Source organism: Cucurbita pepo, chromosome LG03, assembly GCF_002806865.2.
Source record: "Cucurbita pepo subsp. pepo cultivar mu-cu-16 chromosome LG03, ASM280686v2, whole genome shotgun sequence".
NCBI classification, from domain to species: Eukaryota; Viridiplantae; Streptophyta; class Magnoliopsida; order Cucurbitales; family Cucurbitaceae; genus Cucurbita; species Cucurbita pepo.
In genome coordinates this window covers 3854928-3876706 of record NC_036640.1, presented here as the reverse complement: position 1 = coordinate 3876706, position 21779 = coordinate 3854928, and the positions used below count along the sequence as shown (strand labels likewise).

The window sequence follows — 21779 nt, the reverse complement described above, 5'->3', positions numbered from 1 at the left end:
ATTTATAAGTTATATTAATTTTTATGTTTAAATTAATATCATAAGTAAATACAATCATTTTTTTTTTCTTGGGGAACAATTTATAGGGTAATGTACCATATGAATTTATAGAAAAAGGAATTAAAAGAAAGTGTCGACGGTCACCGACGATGAAATTGAGTTTAAATTAGAAAAGTTGAACCCTAAACCACACCAACGTCGTCCGATTGTTAAGAAATCATTGTCGTCGTCGGAAGAGGTAACGGGGAATTGTCATCACACCAATCCAACGGTCTCAACAGGGAATCAAATGAGGGGCAAGACAAGATCGGGACCGATTCTACAATTTAACGGGGAATTGGACGAGGGGAAAAATAGGAACGGGAAGTCATCATCGACCGCCCCGAGAATGATCCCCCTCAGATTTGTCCAGAACGAACACAAGGCAAAGAAAATGGGAATCAGAATCATGTCTAAGAAAGAAGAAACAAGTGAGTAATATGATGAACAAATCCGACATGACTTAAAAACAAACAGCTCAACTACTGGACCATGTGTTTAACTGACTCACGTGCGTGTCTATAATTAGCTCTGTTTCCTCCGGCTCTACTACTCATTAGGGATGGATGAACAAAAACTATCAACTCAAAAAGTTTCTGTACCTTTGTGCTAACCCAACAAATATATCAACCAAACATATCCTCAATTTGGGTGGCGGATCAAAAGTAAAACACAGCTAAGAACTACTTCCCGGTCAGCGATTAACGATTAACGCTTCTTCTTGCTTCCTTTTGCAGCAGATTTCGATGGGCTGGCCACAAGATAGACGAACAGAACGACAAAGGAGACCACCGAGATCAGGGAGCCATACTTAGCGAGCAGCCTCTGCAGGGAGGAAAAAGGAATCTTGTGTGAATAAAAAGACAGACATTCATTCTATTTTCTTATACAACTTTAAGTTTTATAGAAGAATGGAGAGCACGGAATGGATCGTACCTTGACCTGTTGAAATTACGCCCCGGTGAAAGATAAATTCCATGCAAAGGCAAAAAGATTGTTACATTAAACCAATTTGAAAAGAATACATCATTAAGCTTGAAGTGGGGAGAAAAATAAGGGATGAACTTACCCACTCAAACTTCTTCTCTGGTGGCCTATCAGCGAGGACATCCAAAGGTAGAATTGGGGTTGATAAGGCCTCCTACAGCAATCAAGAAGAACACGGTAAAACGACTGGAACCTTACGTAACCAGACTAAAATCATTATTGAAAGGATATTTGACCTGTAAAGCAGACTTCGTAGGGACACGGAACGTGATAACAGCAGGTGAACCATGGAACATTCCTTTTGTTTTTGCTTCTAATTCAAATGAATGAGATAAATGACCACCACTGTCAAACAGCAGATCTGTGTGTTAGTGGCACGAAAACCCAATGGAGGGTACCATGGCATATAGGAAAGAATACTAAACAAATCATATCACTTACGCATCGAGTCTTTCCCACGATTTGGATGTCTCGCCACTGACAATATCAAAGACATCTCCTGGCCAGCTTGCATCGTTCAGAGTAACATCATATGCGGTCCTGTAATCGTTATAAGTGAAAATACCAAAAAGAGGGTGAAGATTAGAAACCAGGCTACTTAGAAATGAAAATATATAAAAGGCAACAGAGCAACGGGATAAAAGAAAAGATTCCCTCAAATCAGGGATTATAAGATAGGAAACATGTCAAAAAACATCTCGGGAATCCCCTTCCAAGCTTCTCATGATATGTATCATGCAAGACAAGTAGATAATTCTGCTACTTTGATCTAGACAGTTTCTAATGCCAGTTAATGCTCATCACACACACACAGCCCTCCTCTCACCACGGCTACCGTTTATAAACAAATAGAATTACATCAAATTGTAAAGTTTCTACAAAATATCACTGGAAGAACAGTTTATATCTTCCCGTTGCAGGGCAAATGGCAGCCCTAATGAATTTTTTTTTAATGTGAAACAAGATCTAGGCACTAACTCCTGGAATGGCAACGAATATCATGGCTGATCGAATATTCTGACTGTCAATGTAGTAATCATAAAAAAAAAGTGACCTGTTCAACCCTTTTGCGAAATTTACATAGAAAATCCAAAATACAGAATTTATTGATGCAGCTAGGAGAGCTACGCCTGGTTCCAGTTCATAATAGCATTCAAGATCTTTGTGTCAAACCAAGAACCAAGACATTACGAACTTTTCCACAATTCATAAAATAAAAATGCACCAAATTTCACAGCTATGAAAGCATCTAATCTTCTATCAATTGGGAACATTTTCCTGACGCCTGAATCTAACATTTATATCCCCGAGACGACAACTTAAAACCAATCACATGAACAGAAGGAAGCGAAAAAAAAAAGAAAAGAACAAAGTACAAACAAAACCAATTTAGATCCAGAACAAAAAATATAAATCAAACCACGCATGCGCAAAGAACGATTCGATCTACATCTCAGAGGCCACTTGATGAGTAAAGCTCATTCCAGAAAACAAAAGCGAAATCAGATTAAAAAAATTAAACAAAACATACGAAGATCCCTGATTGTAAATTTCGATTGAGACCGAGACGCGTTCGACGCCGGATTTGAGACGAGTGAGCGTCGCCTTCTTGTGCGCGACAATGAACGGGACATCGGAGCTTGCGATCGTTGACGAGACGAACAGAAAAGCCAGGAGGAGATGGATCAGATTCGCCATGAAATCGTCGGGATTAGGGCCACAGAGATGATCGGCGGAGACGAAATGGGACTTTGAGAAGAAGGAGCCGTCGGATAAAATAGGTACGCAAAAGTGTGGAACAATCAGAGAACATATGATGATTTTTTAGAACCCCACGAAATTTCAACAGGGGTAACCTAGTCATTTCCCTCAAGTTGAGAACTCCACAAATTTTAACAGGGGTAACCTAGTCATTTCGCTCTAGAGGAAGCTGATATTGTCCCTAGAAAATATATATTTGTTTCTTTTTTTCTTTTTTTTTTTCAATATATATATATATATATATATATACATATATATATATATATATATATATATATTTGTTTGCGTTACATATATTTATTAAAATTTTATTTAAGTCTATAATTATTTTTCTCTTAATTATTCTTTAATTACCTTTAAAATAAATTTAAAATCGTTTGAAATGTAATTTTTTTAAATATATATTGAAATTAAGTTATAAATCTAAATTCTTATAAATATATATTGTAATTTGTTTCAGTTTTGATTCGAACTCTTGCCCATTGACCGTAGAAAGTAAAATTGGCAGTTTTTTCAAAGTAATAGGTAACCCACGTGAACAATAGAGCTTGATTCCATTACCAAATCGATACCATTTTCGATGCTATTTTAAAATTCAACTAATTTCCAGCACGCAAAGTTATTTATTTACTTTCTTTTTTATATAAATAATACCAATAATTCATTTTAATTTATTATAAATTCATAAAGCAGGTAGGATATTTGATTCCGATCACTTGGGCCTCAATGTAATGGGCCGATTTGTCGGCCCAACAAGACAGGCCCTTTCAAATCCCAAATCAAATTAGAATGTCCAATGTGTTAGAACCCATAATATATTTAATTTATTTAATTTTTGTTTCTAAACTTCAAAATGAAAATTTTAATATTAAATTTTTTTAATTGCCTAGTATATAAAGTTTAAATCTGTATATTAACTAATTTATTAGTAATTATATGATTAGTGAATTAATATATATATATATATATATATTAAAAATATTATATAATTTTGGAGAAAATAAAATATGAATTATTAATTTAGTTTGGTTTGATTAAAGATACAAATAAACCAACATTCCGGACCCACAGATCCTAAGAGCCGTGAAATATAAGTAATCCGTCGTCGTTTTGATTCCCAATGTATCCGTTAAGATTTGGGAATTGTTCAACTCCTCATGGAACCCCACCGCCAGCTGTCCACACCACAAATATTTGTTTATTACCTCTCCACCTTATTTTAATTATAACATTAAATATTTGCCCATATGTTCACCCACTTTAAAATTTATATTTAAAAATTTTACCATTAATTAATTTATTAGATATAATTTAAATTTATAGTTTTAAAAGTTTGGTAATCAAATAAATATAATTTAATTTAATTTTTGAACTTTTCATATAATGAAATATTGGGTTTATATTATAAAAATATTTAAAAATTAAAAATTAAAAGTGCATTGATTTATGCTCCCCTTGAAATTCGAAATAGCAATCTCTTGTCTGGTTACATCTTTCATGACTATTCTTTTCATCCTCTTATAAGTGAACCGACATAGTTGTCATCATGTGTCCGTCAAATCCCATGTTAAATTTTCATAGCGAAAAAATACCTAATTTTTTTTTAGAAAATAGCTCTTGTCCTGGATAGACCACGCATGTTCGAGTCCGCAGTGATAATTATCCCATGAAAACTCGCTTTCACTACTACTTCGAAGGATTCCCTTACCTAAGTGTAACAACTTAAGTCTACCGCTAACTGATATTGTCATATTTGACTTTCTCTTTCAAACTTCCTCTCTCAATTTTAAGATGCTTATGATAGGAAAAGGTTTTTATACATTTATAAGAATGATTTGTTATTCTCTACAATTTACGTGGAGATCTTACAATTTGAAATATCTCATAGTAGACATGTTTTAAGACTTTAAGAAAAAATTCAGAGATGTCAATATCAGCTAACGGTGGGCTAGAGCTGTTACACTAAGCCACTGCATGAGTCGTCAACTCATCTTTCAACCAGCACGTGGTCAAAGTCTTGAGAATATGATTTTAGGTTGTTGTCCCATCATTTGAGATCTCAATTTTCCTTTATATTATAATAAATTTTAAAACAAATGATAAAGTTTTAGGTTTTTTTTTTTTTTTTTAAATTTAAGCAACCAATTTGCATGTATTTAAATGATTAATTAATAAATTATTTACTTTTTATTTTGAATATGATTAATTAATTAATTGATATCTATTTACCAAAATTAGTTAAATAAAGAAAATGATATATGATTAAAATATACTCAATTCAAATTATAAATGAAAGTGTATTAAAGTAATGTAATTTACTAACATTATCGGATAATTAGTTATAATATTTAAAAACAAATATATATATATATAAATTAAAATTTCAATCACTATTATTAATTATTCATTAGAATCAATCGATGAGCTCATTAATCATTTATTATTAATATACTGTAATTATAAAATACTAGGGTTGTAACAGTTGAAGTCCACTGCTAGCCGATATTGTTCGTTTTAGTCTGTTATTCGTTAAGCCGTCAACCTCACAATTTTAAAACGCGTCTATTAGGGAGAGGTTTCTACACCTTTATAATAAATATTTTGTTCCAATCTTCAACTGATGTGAGATCTCACAATCCATCCCCTTGAGAGCCAACATTCTTCCTAGCACATCGACTAGTTCTCGTTTTGATATCATTGTAACAACATAAGTCCACCGCTAGTCGACATTGTCTACTATGGCTCATTACTGTCCCGTCAACCTCACGATTTAAAACTCGTCAATTAGAAGAGGTTTTCACACTTTTATAAAAAATGTTTTGTTTTCCTTTCTAACCGATGTGGAATCTCACAACACTGGAGAGTATGGCCATCGTCATTAGCCACCTTTCCTTTCTTTATTTGTATAGGGTTTATTAAGTATACTCTTATATTATTTCATTAAAATTAATTGATCTAAATCAAATTTATAATGTTAAATTACAATAAATAAATTTGAACAATTTATTTAATAAATTTTTATGGGTAAATATTAAATTTAAATTTAAATTTGAATCGAAGTTGTTAGATAATAATGATAATAATAATAATAATTCTTATACAGAAAATAATCCATTAAAATATATTTTCAAAATTTATAGTGGAAATAATAATAAGTTTTTTTTTTTTTTTAAAAAAATTATATTTTAATAACATTTACCGGAAAATTTAAAGTCAATGGTAGAAGCATAAATAATTTTGGCGCCCTTTGAGAAGGGGGGTTTCCAGTCGGCTCCTTGGGCAGCGGGGCGTCTTCTACGTCTTCGCCATGTGAGATATGTCTCGGCCTCTGGACCTTCCTATTCCCAGATTCTCTCTCTTTCTGTGCATTTGATTCTTATCAGATCCTCCTTTCTAATGCCCCCAGGAACCTTCTCACCTCTCGATCCTCTCTGTAACCAGTAAGTCATTTCTGTTTCTCTGACACTGTTTTTAATTTTTTTTTTGTCTATTCAACTTGTGATCCTATCTGTTTTTTCGCATTAATTTTTGAATCTGTCTGCTTAATCATTCATTCCACTGCCAACGATTTTCTTCTCTTTTGTAATTTTTTAAGCTATTTCTTCTATTGTTGTACTGCTATTCGTCTGCTTCTTGGCCCCTTTTCTGTCTACTTTAGAGATTACATTCGTAGTTCATGCCCATGATGAAACCACCTCCTGGTTTTGATGTTTAATGCCTTCTACGATGGTCAACTCTTGTAATCTGTTTAAATGGAGCTGTAAATCGATGTGGAGTTCCTTTGATTTTGTGTAGGATGTTAAGATTGGGGCAATTTCCCACTAAGAAGAAGACCAATGGGTTGCACTTCTTCTGTTTACGCTGTTGGGAGGAAGAAGAAACTGAGCATCCCCGAGATGGTTATGTTTGTTCCTTCCATACGAATTCCTGTGCAATCTGATCTTCAGAGACCTCTTAGAGGGCTTATTTCTAAAGATCTTGCTGATAGACTGTCTTCACTTCGTAATCAGATTGTGTTGGTGGCTGAGGATACTGGTTTGATTCTGCCCTTTTTGACTCTACTGCTTAAATTCTTGTTTAGGCGTTAATCATTGTAGACATTCCAGATTTTTGTTTTTGTTCTTGTTAGACATAGATTTGATTTGTAACCCCAATTAGTTTCTTCCATAACTGAATGTTATTGTGAGATCCCACGTTGGTTGGAGAGGAGAAGGAAGCATTCCTTGTAAAGGTGAAGACGCGTTTTAAAACCTTGAGAGGAAGCCTAAAGAGGATAATGTCTGCTAGCGGTGGGCTTGGGGCTGTTACAAATGGTATCAGAGTTAGACACCGGGCGGTGTGCCAGTGAGGACGCTGGACTCCCAAGTGGGATGGATTGTGAGATCCCACATCAGTTGGAGAGGGGAACGAAACATTCCTTATAAGGGTGTGGAAACCTCTTCCTAGAAGACGCGTTTTAAAACCACGAGGGGAAGCCTAGAAGAGAAAGCTCAAAGAGGATAATATTTACTAGGGATGGGCTTGGGCCATTACAAATGGTATCAGAGCCAGACACAGAGCGGTTTGGACCCCAAGGGTGATGGATTGTGAGATCCCACATCGGTTGGAGAGGGGANAGCGGTTTGGACCCCAAGGGTGATGGATTGTGAGATCCCACATCGGTTGGAGAGGGGAACGAAGCATTCCTTATAATGGTGTAGAAACCATTTCCTAGAAGACGCGTTTTAAAACCTTGAGGGAAGCCCAAAAGAGAAAGCCCAAAGAGGATAATATCTGCTTGCGATGAGCTTGGGTTGTTACAGTTATAAAGTCGAATGATTGTCCGGTGAGATTAACCGAAATGAGTTTAAGCTAGTATGAACACTCACATGTTCACAAATATGAGAAAAAACTACTTGTTTTGGAATGAAATGAAAACTTGTTTTGCAGGTGGATCTGCTATTACAGAATTGCGGCGAGTTCTGGAGGAGTATCTATCTGTTTTGATTTGTCTAACAAAGAAGGGTATCTTCATCTCATCCTACAGTAATTCTCTGTTTCTCTCTTTTATGGATGACAGTTCCAATTTTATGCAGAAACCATAGATGATGGACTAATAGAGTTCAAATGGAGAAATTTAGAACATGGACGACAAGTAAGACTAGCTTCTACATTCATACATTGTATTGTTTACTTATATAAAATCTGCAGCCATGTAATTGAGCTTCAAACAACATGGTGGGCAGGAAATATGTGTAGCAAACTTCTGGTTTGAATTGCTATCTGTTCTTCACTTAATGGCCATGCTGACTCTATCAGAAGCTGACTCCTTGATGATCCCCAAGGATCCCACTGGTTCTGGTTTGAGAGTAGTGTCCTCAGGTCCTATTTACTAGCCTATTTTATCATACTTTTCTTCTCGAAACTGAAAATAAGTGTAGATTCAGAGATTCTCGAATAGGTCAATCTTTCAAACGGCTGCTGAATCCATGGTCAGTGAAGAGACAAGTTCAACGGTCTACCTATTAAACTAAACATATCTTAACTTTCAGATTGCAAGAGGGAGGCCATTGATTTACTTCTTAAAGCATCGGGGTACCTCGATTGCTGCATTCGGGATATTCTGGTCCACATTCCATTTGATATCAAGTATGCAAGCTTCAACCGTTTTAAACCTTTCCTAGTAGACTTGTGCTGCAGTATCATTGTCTGACATCTTCTACACACGTTTCCTAGGAAGCGAATGCCTAAAAGTTTTCAGCCTGGTGCGCTTGAAGCCATGTCAATTCAAACATTGGGTCAGGTACAATGTTGTTGTCGTCCTATCGATCGATATGAAGTGGACGTGTCTGTCTCAAGTTTTCGATCTGAAAGTTATTTCTATTATACTTCTTACTAGGCTTTATGTCTTCTTAGTATCTATAGCTAACTTCGGGTATCTGTTTATAATCAGGGAACTGAAATCCAACTTGGTTTAGCTGTTGAAAGTCAGAATGCCACCTTATCTGTTAAAAGGAGATTGGCTTGTGAGCAGTTGGTCTATTTCAGCCAGGTTTGAGTTATTTTCTTTCTCCCATTTGAATTCTGTGGGGATAGACTGAGTCTGTTTGGTTAAGATTGTAAGCACGTCCCGACAAAAAGTCGAATCCACCCACTCACCTACCAATAAAAGGATAAGAGGGAATGTGCGAGATCCCACATCCATTGGAGAGGAGAACGAAGCATTTCTTGCTTCTTATAAGGGTGTGGAAACCTCTTCCTAGCAGATACGTTTTACAACTGTGAGGCTGATGGCGGTACGTAATGGGCCAAAGCGAATAATATCTGTTTGCGGTGGATTTGGGCTGTTGCAAATGATATCAGAGCCAGACACTGGACGGTGTGTCAGTGCTGTGTCAGCAAGAACACTGGGGCTCCAAGAGGGGTGGATTGTGAGATCCCACATCGGTTGGAGAGAAGAAAAAAACATTCCTTATAAAGGGTGTGGAAACCTCTCCCTAGCAGACGCGTTTTAAAATCGTGAGACTGACAGCTGTACGTAACGGGCCAAAGCAGATAGTATCTGTTAGCGGTGGGCTTGGGTTGTTACGTAATGAGTTCATGCTATGATGACGCCTACCCATGATTTAATATTCTACTAGTTACCATGATTTAATATTCTACTAGTTAACAACTAAACGTAGTAAGGTACGTATAAGTTGTCCCAACACTTTTATAAGTCTAGTGAACGTAGGTGACGTTTCTCTTGAAGACATCTTTTCCCAAAAACGAAGAACATTGCCTTACTTTTGCTGGGTATCAATCTCCCTAGTTTTGCATTTCCTTGGAGTTTGATGAGTTGAGTCTCTTGTTCATCAGGCTTACCAATGCTTATCAGAATGCGACACGGATCGAGGATACGAAAAGAAGCACATGTCATTCATCAAATGGAAATTTCTTGAATCCAAGGTTTTCCCATAGCTGTTAAGCGTTGTTTCTGCATTTCTCAAACATCTTTATATAAGTTTCAAACATGTCATTGCATCAGGCTGCAGCTTACTACTACCACGGTCTGATCCTCGACAAGGGTTCGGAACCGTCGTGCCATGTCAGTGCCGTGTGCTGTTTCCTTGCTGCAGAAGAGCTTCTTCTTGAAAGCAAGAGAGCCTGCTTGAGCTTCTGTCTTGCATCTCCTGTCACCAGGTTAGTGATGAGCCTAATTCAATCAGTTCAAAACTTGAATCCTCAGTTTTCTTCATGTTCTTTGCTTTCATTTCTGGCAAGATCTCCTCCACTTTGGGGAGCCATGAAGCATTTACATCAGAAAATCCCAGAAGTTGCTTCTAGGAAGTCTCAAATGTATGGATATCTGTTGGAACAAGAAAAGTAAGACTAAAATAGTGTTTTTATGTGTATATGTAAACATGAATTTGAATGTAAAGTAATTGAAACTCGATGAACTGTCACAAACAGGGCCCTTCAAGCATTACCTGAATTACCAGAATTTCAGCTGTCGTTAAGGCCAGAGGAATATCAGCTGCCTGAGATTGATTCTTCAGCTTGGAGCTCTGAAAATTGTGAAGCACAGAGTCAGACCTTGAAGGAACACCTCAATGATAGTGATTATGAGACTTTGTCTGAATGACTTCTTTTAATCTCTTTTGTTAAATTTTATTCTTTCTTCTGTAAGCTAAAATATATGAATATCACTGATTATGGGCATACTTAAGAATCTAATTCGAGGGTATACACGGGTTGAGTTGAATCGGGATGAGAAATTTTTTTGGATCAATTTTATATTTTGGTTGGTGACCCGAACAACTCAAATAGAGCTCATAACTATGAGATCCCACATTAGTTTGATAGGAGAACGAAACATTCTTTATGAGTGTGGAAACTTTTTCCTAAAATTCACGTTTTAAAATTGTGGGTTGACGGCGAGACGTAACGGACCAAAACAAACAATATTTGTCAGTGGTGGGCTTGAGCTATTACAATAACCCAACCTAATCTTATATTTTTAAGTTGGGTTTGATTGTCGGGTTGTCTTTTATATATATATATATATATATTTAAAAACATATTTATCTTCCATATTTGTTACATTCATAACTAAAATCTTATAAAATTTAAATATTAAATATTCACGGGTCACAATACATCACTAATATTATATAAGTTAATCAAATTAAATCATTATGACATAATATTCAATTTGTACAAATTTAAAAAAAAAATCAAATTTTAGGGATTTAACTATTTAATATTGGAAGGTTGAATTTATAAGTTAACCAAGTTTTTAAAAATTAATTTAATCGTGCATCCCTAGGTTACCCTTTTAACAAATTTAAAAATTTAAATTATAGTATTTCAAAATATTTATTATAGTAGTGACCAAATTGTACCGAGACATCAACCACGTGATGATTATTAAAATAACTCCTTTTATAATATTTAAATAAAGATGGGAATATTTTAATTTTCAAGATTACAATTAAATTTATATAATATTTGTGAATCGTTGCATGTTTCGTAACATGGCAAATTCCACAATTTATGGAAAAATATATATGCGGTTTATTACCGTTATACCCTTGACCTCTTAACCTAAAATAAAACGTTATTACAAAATAAATTTAAAAGTTGAGGGGCAAATTAGAATTTAAACCATTTTTTTAGAATGGTAGTAAGCGCTCGAAAAACGAAAAACGAAAAACAGGTTTGATTCATTTTCCATACTAAGATTGAAGAGTCGGGGGAATGTCTCCAAAGACCAAGGTTAGCTAATCATTCCATTGATAACGAGTGCGATGATTGATATAAGGTAAGTGTGTCGGTTCTCCTGCTCATAGAGAGGGTTTATACTTGTTCGGTATCCAGATTCACCCGAGAAAGAATTTCTTCAGCGAACGTCGAGTCAGTTCGAAAACTAGTCCCTACACGAACATAAACAAAAAGAATGTATTATTTTTTAATTTGCGTAAAATATGGTGGAAGATAGAAGATAAAATTAAAAACTTGTCACATGTCTTGCTTCAATTAAATAGAGAAAGAGACGAATCTGATCCAGGAATCCATGTTTGATTCTTGCAAATATTGCGAAATTGTGGGGCTTCTGGAGAAATAATGCTTGTAGAGCCCTTTTAATGCAAAAATGTCATTGTATAAGTACTAAATTGAAAAAAGTCCATATTTTCCCAACTTTAAAATAGCATTAATTAATATATTTATTTTATTAAAAAAAAATTGAGTTATGTTCTTCAATTTCGGTGGAAAACAATATATAAATTTAACATATAATATATATATATATACCTAAAAAAATTAGCAGTAATTTTAATTAATTATTTGTCCTTATTATTATTATTATTATTAAGAGACAAATAATTAATTAAAATTTCATGTCTTGATGTCTGATTGCTATCAAAAATAAATTTCCTATTTTAAAATAATTATTCTTTTATTTATTTACTTATAATTTAAATTTTGTATAAATAATGTTTCGTTTTCCGCTCTAACCGAGATAGTTAGTTTTCAAGTCATATCACCGAGAATTTGTGTCATAGCAACTAAATCATACGTGTAATTATGGATCGAGTGATTGTGCAACAAATCATAAATGGAATCAACGACTGAACATACAGTTACGAGGAAGATGTTGAAATAATATAAATATTAAATTTGGTCTTTATTTAGTGAGATATTATCGTTATTTAAGATTAAAAATTTTATATAATTTATTTATTTGATGATAAATAAATTAAAACATTTAAAATTTTAAGCATGTGATTATTAATAAATAAAATAAAATTAAAATTGAATGGATTAGTTGACAAATTGAGCGCATAAAGGAAGCAATAGAGGTGCGTCACAGAGTAGTAAACTCTCCGATTTTCCAATTCCGGAATTGCCGACCATTCCGTAGCCACCGGCCACCACACAGCCATCCTCGTGTCTGAACTCAAGTAGTCCAACGGCCAATTTTCAACAAACACCTACTGCGAACTCCCCACAGTACTCTGTACTTCCACACTCCGCCACCGCACCGCCGCGGTTGTCGCCATCACCACTTTCCGGTCACTACAGATCCTCTTTTAACTTTTACCACGTCTCCCCCACATTTTCTCCATTCAACTTGCTATTTTGATTTTGTTGTTCCCACTGTCTTTGACAATTGACGCTTCTCATTCCGTTTTGGGGCGGGAAACTTGCTAAGTTTGTTTCGTCTCCATGGCCGCCACCGGAGCTTGTGTTTTCCATGGCGCTGTGTTCTCATCTCTCCGGCGGGATAGGACGTGGTCCAATGGGAGTTTTAAATCCGGTTCGATTGCGATCCATAATGCTCGGCGATTTGCTGTGTCTACTACTTCCACGGACCAAGTTGTTTCGTCGTCCTCAGAGACTACTGCAACCTCGTCGGTGAGTGATTTGTTTGGTAATGGTCGGTTTGAGAAGACTTACGAACATGCTGCAACGGAGATTGTTGGAGTTGGTGCTGAGAAAGAAAGTCCGTCCAACTCGGGTTGGGAAGGTACGGAGGTCCGGCGGAGCTTGAAGGATTATTTCGAACAATCGGTTGAATTGATTGGATCGGACGGTGGGCCTCCTCGCTGGTTCTCGCCGCTGGAATGCGGTTCTCGGATGGATAATTCTCCCTTGCTTCTGTTCTTGCCTGGTTGGTCTTCTTCTCCTGTTTGGATCGATTGTTACTTCGTTATTCGTATCACATTTTTGTGTCACGCGCCAAATCCTCTGCTCATCTCTTAGAATGACTACTTATTTTCATCGAAAAGAACGCATCGCTGATTTCTTCCTCATTTACTCTGTATAACGCCTCTGTATTTCTGGATTCTTCTGGCATTTTTGCCATTGATTATCGTTTGATCGCTTTATGATTTGAATCTGTAGGTATTGATGGCGTTGGACTTGGACTCATCAAGCATCATGAGAAGCTCGGGAAGTATGCGAAATTCTTTACACTTATTGTCTTATTATCCTTCACTTTGATCAAAATTGGATTCGAACACGAATCGAAGGAAACGTTCAGTAACGGCTAACTTTCCGATGATTTTTATTGCCTTCATTCAAGGATTTTCGACCTATGGTGCTTGCATATTCCAGTCAGAGATCGGACGCCATTTACAGGTGATTATCAGCAAGCTTACTTTGTAATGAGGGATTTGAGTCCATGATTATCTAATTAAGCTTACTTTACTAGTTGAACTACAATGCTTCCCACTAAGTGATGGATCTATCAATTAAAAGAAAGAATCATCATCTTGGGCAATGATGATTCAAATTGAGGTGTCTCAACTAAGGTCGATTTAGATTAAGAAATCTGTATTGGTTATACTGAATTGTTTGCTGTCATAATGCGAGATTGAATGGGAAATTCTGCAATATTGGCAGATTATACTGAATTGTTTGCTGTAAATGCAGAATTGATGAAGTTGGTCGAGAAAACAGTAAAGAATGAGCATCAACATTCACCAAATAAACCAATTTATCTTGCTGGAGAATCGTTGGGAGCATGCCTTGCTCTGTGTGTTGCTGCTCGCAATCCACATATCGACATTGTATTGATTTTGTCTAATCCTGGTAAGCTCAATGGACTATTAACTGAGTCTTTTTGCCTCTATGATTGCATGAAATGAACTTCCTGACCCTTGTAGACTGATGTTGAAGTTGAACCGTCCAAACCCATAGCTAATAGATATTGTTTGCTTTAGCTCCTAGGTTTTAAAACGTGTATGTTAGGGAGAGGTTTGAACACCCTTATAAGGAATGTTTCGTTCTCCTCTCCCTAACATGTGTAACAAGCCAAAACGGACAATATTTACTAGCGGTGGGCTTTGACCGTTACATTATAGCTAAATTGGGATACTCAATGACCAAGAATGAACGCAGTTCTCAAAGTGAACTGCACAACATTTTGTAATTTTGTGTAATGTATGTATTTCTCTTCTCTACTGAATAGTTCGTTTTTATTGTCCCCTGGCAGCTACTTGTTTCAGCAAGTCACCATTACAACCTGTAATATCTTTGTTGGAATTCATGCCAGAATCATTGCAAGTTAGCCTCCCTTACATACTGAATTTACTGAAAGGTTTTCTTTCCTTGTGATTCACGTTTTATTTTCTGTACTTATTGGTTGAAATACGTACATCATTTCCACTTGGTAAGTTGATAGTATTTTTCAGATTCTCAATTCATAATAGGATGACCATTAGTTGGGTGATTGGTATGCCTTTAAAAGCATAAACTGCTGCTTTTATATTCAAATGGATGGGAAAATTGTACTTTGAAATATAATTCTCGTGAAACTGATTTCAAAAGTTTGGTGTTAAAGAATGAATTGAAAAGATTTCTAGTTCAAATCTGTAGAATGTAGCTTTTGGACCTCGAGGTGATCATGCTCTGAAGGATCATGTTTAATTATTGGTATTTCGTGATGATCGTTTACGTTATAAAATAAGTGACGGCAACATATATTTTAGGTGATGCTTCTAGGCTGCCATTGGCTGATGTGGGAGTCATATTGCAGCTAATAGTTGGTGAATTATCACAGGATCTTGCTGCTCTATCTTCTCACCTCTCTGTAAGATAAGAGCTCTATAGCAACCTGATAAAAGATCATTTCTCAACATAATATTTCCATAGAAACTTATGGGATCTTCTTAAAAACGATGCTCACGCTAATGATCGATGTTGCAGGTTCTTGCTGATATTTTACCAGTAGAAACACTCAACTGGAAATTTAAAATGCTTAAACATGCTTCAGCGGATTCTAACTCATGCCTCCATGCTGTAAAAGCTCAGACTCTGATACTCTGCAGGTCTATATCTCAACTCAAAATCCTTTTATTCTAACAATAATTAAGGGATTTTTTCTCTGTATGTTGCTTAGCTTCTATGCAGCCTCCGCTTTCTTAATGATTGGTTATTTCTTTCCATTCTGTTATCAAGCCATCCTTGCTTCACCAATTTGTTTAGTAGCTTCAGATAATGAAGTTCAATTCTGGTATCATTTTAGAGTTTAACACTGTGGAATGAAGATAGTTAGCCATAGTATTGATGGAATTTTGGATAAGAAATCGAAGTTTTTATCTGACATCTCTAAGCCCACCGACCCTCACAATAATCTGTGTTTCTTCGGATATGGTTGACTTTAGTATTAGTATAACCCAGAATCCTTCTTAGCCTCTGAACAATATACAGTGGAGAGTGTTGAGAATTGTTGGGAGACGAGTCCCACATTGGCTAATTAAAGGGTTGATCATGGGTTTATAAGTAAAGAATACATCTCCATGCCATGAGAACTTATGCTCAAAGTAGACAATATCATACCATTATGGAGGTTCGTGATTCCTAACATAGAGATGATCATTATATTTCTTAGCCTCTGAATAATCTGTGGTGGAAAGATAGTCATTATATATCTTGTAGTCATGTTTTTGGGGAAGCATCCATGCCGGATGTTTGCTTGTGCATTGCATTCTTTGTCTAAGATTTATTATTTTGTCTTTACAGTGGCAGAGATCAGTTGCTACCCAGTATCGAGGAAGGTGGAAGGCTTCATCAGTTTTTGCCAAAATGTGAGATTCGAAGATTTTCCAACAATGGCCATTTTCTTTTCTTGGTAGGACACCATTTTCCTTGTATAGAACTCAGCTTTAGATTAGTTTTTAATATTTTATGATAATTAAATAACATAATTCTGCTAGTGAATGCATGGCAGGAGGATGGTCTTGATTTGGCTGCTACAATCAGGGGTGCTGGTTTCTATCGACGTTCACAATACGTGGATTATGTTTCGGATTTCATCCCACCGTCGGCTGCTGAAGTCAGAAATATATTTGAGAACTTTAGGTGATTACACTTCGACACGAACTTGCACAAATATTTTTCTGTCACTTATTTTCTACTCTGATAACGATGAGAGTGCCAGTCAGTTCCTATAGTTTACTGTCTTACGTGAAGGTATTGTGATATCAAATTTGTTGGTTTTGAGAATTTTAAGAATAATTTATGATGTTTCAGAATCTATTGCTTAATTTATGAAAATTTTAGTGACCAATCATTATAAACAAGTTCGTTTTTTTGTAGTTTTATAACTTTTGCAACTAGTCCTGTGCTGCTTTCAACTCTAGAAGATGGGGAAATTGTGAGGGGACTCGCAGGTATTCCTGAAGAAGGTCCTGTCCTCTTGGTTGGGTATCATATGCTATTGGGACTCGAATTGGCTCCCATGGTAGGCCAGTTCTTCAAAGAAAAGAACATAATCTTACGAGGGATGGCACATCCTATGCTATTTATGAAAATGAAGGAAGGAAGTTTACCTGACTTAGCAACCTATGATTCGTTTAGAATGATGGGGGCAGTTCCTGTCACTGCCAAGAACTTCTACAAACTTTTATCTTCCAAGGCTCATGTCTTATTATATCCCGGGGGCATGCGTGAGGCTCTACATCGAAAGGTAACTTGACTGACAAATTGAAGGCACTAGTTTTCTCTCTCAAGTTTCATCCATAGTTTTCTTCTGTTTAGGTGACACGAATTTAATTCTCAGAATGAGTTTGTTTAATACAAAACATACCGTTTGTTTGACTCCCTTTCTATATAGGGAGAAGAATATAGACTATTCTGGCCTGAGGAATCGGAGTTTATTCGGATGGCTGCTCGGTTTGGAGCCAAAATTGTACCTTTTGGTGTTGTGGGAGAAGATGATATTGGTGAAGTATGCTCCTCCTTTCCCTTAACCTGCCATTTTCTTTAATCATCCTTCGCTTTCTTTCTCTTTTCCCTACCTGGGGTCCAAAGAAGTTGATAACTTCATGTGTTTGGTCATCTATATATTCAAAGGATTTGGCCACAGTAGCTATACTAGCATCATTAGACCTGTAACAGTCCAAGCCTACCGCTAGCATATATTGTCCATATTGACCCGTTGTGTATTGCCGTCAGCCTCACAGTTTCTAAGACGCGTCTACTAGGGAGAAGTTTCCACACCTTTATAAGGAATTCTTAGTTCCTCTCCCCAACCAACGTGGAATCTTACAATTATTGTGAGATTCCACATCGGTTGGGGAGTAGAACGAATCATTCTTTATAAGAGTGTGGAAACCTCTCCCTAGAAGACGCGGTTTAAAAGCCTTGAGAGGAATCTCAAAAGGGAAAGTCCAAAAAGGACAATATTTGCTAGGGGTGGACTTGGGCTGTTATAATGGTATTAGAGACAGACACCGGGCGGTATGTCAGTGAGGACACTGGCCCCCAAGAGGGTTGGATTGTAAGATCCCACATCGACTCCCGGAAACCTCTCTCTAGTAGAGACGCGTTTTAAAAGCAGTGAGACTATACATAACAAGTCAAAATAAACAACATCTACTCACGATGGGCTTTAGCTCCAAAATGTTCTCACCGGCTCTTTCTCAATTATGTTCTCTTTTGATTTCATTTGTCACCAGGTGGTTTTTGATTATGAAGATCAGATGAAAATCCCAGTCCTTAAAAAAAGAATAGAAGAACTAACCAACGAAGCAGTGAGATTGAGGTTCATTTTGTTCTCGTCATCTTTAACGTTCTCTCTTCGTAAACGCAATATCACTTTTCTTGCTCGGATATTTTTCTGAATGATCTCTGTTTCGACAGGGCTGATGTGCATGGCGAGGTTGCAAACCAAGATGTCCACTTCCCCGGAATTCTCCCTAAACTTCCTGGAAGATTCTACTATTACTTCGGAAAGCCATTCGAAACCGAAGGTACGTTTACGTTTACTACAAGAATTTGTTCTCTTGATGTTGTGCTTGGGTTAACTTGTGATAAACACTTCAATTGTTGAACATATAAAGGGCGGAAAGAGGAACTACGAGACAGAGAAAACGCTCACAAACTGTATCTTCAAGTAAAGGGTGAGGTGGAGAACTGCCTTGCATACTTAACAAGTAAAAGAGAAAACGATCCTTACAGGCAGCTATGGCCTCGTCTAGCTTATCAAGCTAAGCATGGGTTTACGTCTGAGGTTCCTACTTTTAAGTTCTGAGTGTTCCATGCTTGTTGGTGAAAAGCTGACCCTGATGGCCTATTTGGTGCTCTTCTTTTTCAGGTAAGAACTATAGTCCATGTCTGTTGTTATTAGGATTTTTTCATAGTGTTATTTTGTGGATGCAATTTTTATTCATTTCCTGAGGAAAAGAAACAAGCCTTTAATGTGGAGACCTTGTATTCATCTATCACTCTTGCTTTAACTGCAAAATAATCAGATATCACTGATTTTATCTGTTTTTTTTAATCTTAGTTATAGAAGAATTGATATGTTTGTGTTGGATGAAAGTTCCATGTCCGCTAATTTAGGGAATGATCATGGATTTGTAATCGAGGAATATTATATCCATTGGTTTGAGGCCTTTTGGGGAAGCCCAAAACAAAGCAAGGAGAGCTTAGGCTCAAAGTACATTACCATACCATTGACGAGAGTCTGTTCATCTAACATGGTATCAGAGCCATGTCCTAAACTTAGCCATGTCAATAGAATCCTCAAATGTCGAACAAAGTATTGTGAGCTTCGAAAGCATAGTAAAAAATGATTAAGACTCCAAAGAAAAGGAGTCTTGTCTTGATTAAGCGGAGGCGTACTTTGTTCGAAGGGAGGTGTTGGATGAAAGTCCCCCATTCGGCTAATTTAAGTGGACAATATCATACCATTGTTGAGAGTCGTGTTCATCTAATAGTTTGGATGGCTAGAAAACTGATTCTTTTTTACATTGTCCTCCTAATAACTCAAAGAGCCGTAGGAAAAATCTTCCTTGGTAGCCATTATTCTCAGGTGATCAATGTGTAGGAGACCGAGAGCTTTTCATTCCCCTCTTTGGTAATGTCTTTGTAACAACCCAAACTCACTGCTCGTAGATATTGTCCGCTTTGACCCATTACGTATCACCGTTAGCCTCACAATTTTAAAACGTGTCTACTAGGAAGAGGTTTTCAAATCCTTATAACAAATGCTTATTTTCCCACTTTAACCAACATGGAATCTAACGGTCCACACCTCCCTTAGAGGCCCAACGTCCTAGCTCGCACCCTACGTTGTCTGGTTATAATACCATTTGTAACCGCTCAAACTCATCGCTAGTAAATATTATAAATAATAATTAAATTATGAACAAAAATATGTTTTTAAACTATAAAAATTAAATTATTATATAATTAAAGAAGCAACACTTAATTCTGAAGGAGAGTACCTAAATTAAATTATTATGAACTGAACTAAATCATTAATTTCATGAAAGTTTAAGAATTAAAATCGATTTTTAACCTAAAATATGAAGATTTCTTCTTAATATTGAAAACTCATTCAATGATGACGACCTCAAGAGGATGAACAAATGTCTTTAACTCTTAAGATATGTTCGTGTTAACCTTAGAACTCATATCAACTAAATATCTTTTCATTTAAACGTAACGAATACGGTTACCTTTTTACAAACAAAAACCAATTTGGTCCCGAAATGAGAATCGTAAATCCACGGTCCAAGTGTAAATGAACTATTCCCATTTTGGGATGAAAATATTACATTATTTTGAATATTATGACGTAAAATATTTTAGCAAACTTTACGTTTTAACCAATTGAGATAGAGCTAGACCTTGGTTCATACGAGCTTTTGTGTTTAAACCAAATGTCATTGTGTCAGTTTTCAGAAAGACCTACTAACACGAACGCTCGTTTGAACTAAATAAAAATGAACTAAAAAAAATAAAATCACTCATAGAATAGAAACTTGGAAATATGAAATAAATACATAAATATATTTAAAAGAAAATGAGAAAACCATTAAAAAAAATAAAGAAATAAAAAAAAAAATTGGAAAAGTGAAAATATAGCATTCGATTCCATAGAGAGATCTTCTAATTGTCCTAACAGTTTCTCAACTTCAACCACTAAACAAAAACCGCCACGTGTCTTTAATATTCACATCTCTCCCACTAAACCAAAAAAAGGAAACGGACTCCGGTCCGCCGCCGTGGAATTCCAGAACCACCAAAACAAAAACAAACAGCCGCCGGAGAATCGTACGAGAGTACCGGAGATTTATAAGCGAAGAGTGAGATCGATGGTTACATGTTCAACGGCGGTATCGGCGTTCGGAGAGAGAGCATCCGGCGAGGCGGAGGCGGTGGTGGTGGTGGTGGTGGTGGTGGTGGTGTTAGCACTGTAGTGATTCTGATTAAACCAATGCTGGCCGAGAAAATCAGCCGGAGCCGGAGTCGTAGTCGGAGTCGGAGTCGGAGTCGGAGCTGGAACAACCGTGTAAGGCTGCGGAAGATGGTGGTGAGCCGTCGTCGGCGGCGGCGGCGGCGGCGGAAGCGAACCGAGATGAAGAATTTCAGAGGCGAAAGCCTTACGAGAGGCGGCTCTTTCTCTCTTGTGAGCGTTTTGGTGGCCGCCTAGGGCTTGAGAAGTGTAAAATTTGCGAGGGCAGTAAAGGCATGGAAAAATGCGAGAGGAAGAGTATTGAGACTGGAACTTTCTGGAAGCTTTGGTTGCAGAATTTGAAGCGGTTGTTGTTTGGGTAAGGAAGTCGTAAATGGCTGGGTCCGCCATTGATGAGAGCTTTCAAAAACCAGAGAAAATGAGCTAACCACGAAGATGGATAAACTGGGGATATATATATATATATATATATATAAGAGAGCAAAACTGATTAGAGGAATGATATTACCAATGATTTGTTTATCTAGGTTGGACAATATTGCCCTCATAGATGTCTCCAATTGTTGGAGCAAAAGAGAGAATATCTCGATCGGGAGAGAGAATCGAGAAATACCATATTACCCAATATATCTGCCGAGCCAAGACGTGGTATATGTTAACCCCACCATGCATCTTGTCTGCTTTAGCCCGTTACGAATCACTATTAACATACTATACCGTTTGTATCAGCTCAAACTCTTATTCCTCACTGGCACACCACACTGTCCAATAGTTGGCTCTGATACCATTTGTAACATCTCACAATCTACCCCCTTGGAGA

The 21779-nt window shown here is 36.6% G+C and overlaps 4 protein-coding genes across 5 annotated transcripts; 2 read left to right on the top strand and 2 right to left on the bottom strand.

Moving 5' to 3' along the window:
- Nucleotides 1-431: 431 nt before the first annotated feature.
- LOC111791560 (translocon-associated protein subunit beta) lies at nt 432-2840 on the bottom strand. The gene is made up of 6 exons (XM_023672947.1): nt 2558-2840; nt 1468-1566; nt 1263-1371; nt 1109-1180; nt 976-981; nt 432-864 (listed from the first exon to the last, which is right to left on the bottom strand). Exons 1-6 carry the CDS (start codon nt 2722-2724, stop codon nt 748-750), a joined length of 570 nt encoding a protein of 189 aa, XP_023528715.1. The 5' UTR covers nt 2725-2840; the 3' UTR covers nt 432-747.
- A 3187-nt stretch (nt 2841-6027) lies between these two features.
- Nucleotides 6028-10518, top strand: LOC111791015 (BRO1 domain-containing protein BROX homolog). 2 transcript variants are annotated; one of them, XM_023672186.1, is made up of 12 exons: nt 6028-6227; nt 6583-6822; nt 7717-7791; nt 7872-7921; nt 8013-8148; nt 8319-8415; nt 8503-8569; nt 8720-8818; nt 9625-9714; nt 9794-9948; nt 10030-10131; nt 10219-10518. In XM_023672186.1, exons 2-12 carry the CDS (start codon nt 6624-6626, stop codon nt 10388-10390), a joined length of 1242 nt encoding a protein of 413 aa, XP_023527954.1. In that variant the 5' UTR covers nt 6028-6227; nt 6583-6623; the 3' UTR covers nt 10391-10518. The 2 variants fall into 2 exon arrangements, with proteins under 2 accessions (XP_023527954.1, XP_023527953.1); XM_023672185.1 differs by having other exon boundaries at nt 7863-7921.
- A 2129-nt stretch (nt 10519-12647) lies between these two features.
- LOC111789803 (acyltransferase-like protein At3g26840, chloroplastic) lies at nt 12648-19028 on the top strand. The gene is made up of 14 exons (XM_023670497.1): nt 12648-13420; nt 13654-13705; nt 13835-13890; nt 14185-14343; nt 14747-14851; nt 15243-15343; nt 15460-15581; nt 16276-16384; nt 16484-16614; nt 16852-17221; nt 17369-17482; nt 18213-18298; nt 18397-18506; nt 18597-19028. The coding sequence occupies exons 1-14, from the start codon at nt 12976-12978 to the stop codon at nt 18785-18787; spliced, it is 2151 nt and encodes a 716-aa protein (XP_023526265.1). The 5' UTR covers nt 12648-12975; the 3' UTR covers nt 18788-19028.
- Nucleotides 19029-20836: 1808 nt separating this feature from the next.
- Nucleotides 20837-21349, bottom strand: LOC111791767 (protein LATE FLOWERING-like). The gene has a single exon (XM_023673238.1). The coding sequence runs from the start codon at nt 21347-21349 to the stop codon at nt 20837-20839; it is 513 nt and encodes a 170-aa protein (XP_023529006.1).
- Between the last annotated feature and the right edge of the window lie 430 nt (nt 21350-21779).

Bases quoted from the DNA above. Each gene is read 5' to 3' on its own strand.
- LOC111791560 (XM_023672947.1), bottom strand. From the start codon at position 2,724: ATGGCGAATCTGATCCATCTCCTCCTGGCTTTTCTGTTCGTCTCGTCA. The intron at 1,567-2,557 runs GTATGTTTTGTT...TAACGATTACAG, and splicing joins ATTTACAATCAGGGATCTTC to GACCGCATATGATGTTACTC. The intron at 1,372-1,467 runs GTAAGTGATATG...GCTGTTTGACAG, and splicing joins TCGTGGGAAAGACTCGATGC to TGGTGGTCATTTATCTCATT.
- LOC111791015 (XM_023672185.1), top strand. From the start codon at position 6,624: ATGGGTTGCACTTCTTCTGTTTACGCTGTTGGGAGGAAGAAGAAACTG. The intron at 6,823-7,716 runs GTTTGATTCTGC...CTTGTTTTGCAG, and splicing joins GTTGGTGGCTGAGGATACTG to GTGGATCTGCTATTACAGAA. The intron at 8,149-8,318 runs GTCCTATTTACT...CTTAACTTTCAG, and splicing joins TTTGAGAGTAGTGTCCTCAG to ATTGCAAGAGGGAGGCCATT.
- LOC111789803 (XM_023670497.1), top strand. From the start codon at position 12,976: ATGGCCGCCACCGGAGCTTGTGTTTTCCATGGCGCTGTGTTCTCATCT. The intron at 14,852-15,242 runs GTTTTCTTTCCT...CATATATTTTAG, and splicing joins CATACTGAATTTACTGAAAG to GTGATGCTTCTAGGCTGCCA. The intron at 18,507-18,596 runs GTACGTTTACGT...GAACATATAAAG, and splicing joins AAAGCCATTCGAAACCGAAG to GGCGGAAAGAGGAACTACGA.
- LOC111791767 (XM_023673238.1), bottom strand. From the start codon at position 21,349: ATGGCGGACCCAGCCATTTACGACTTCCTTACCCAAACAACAACCGCT.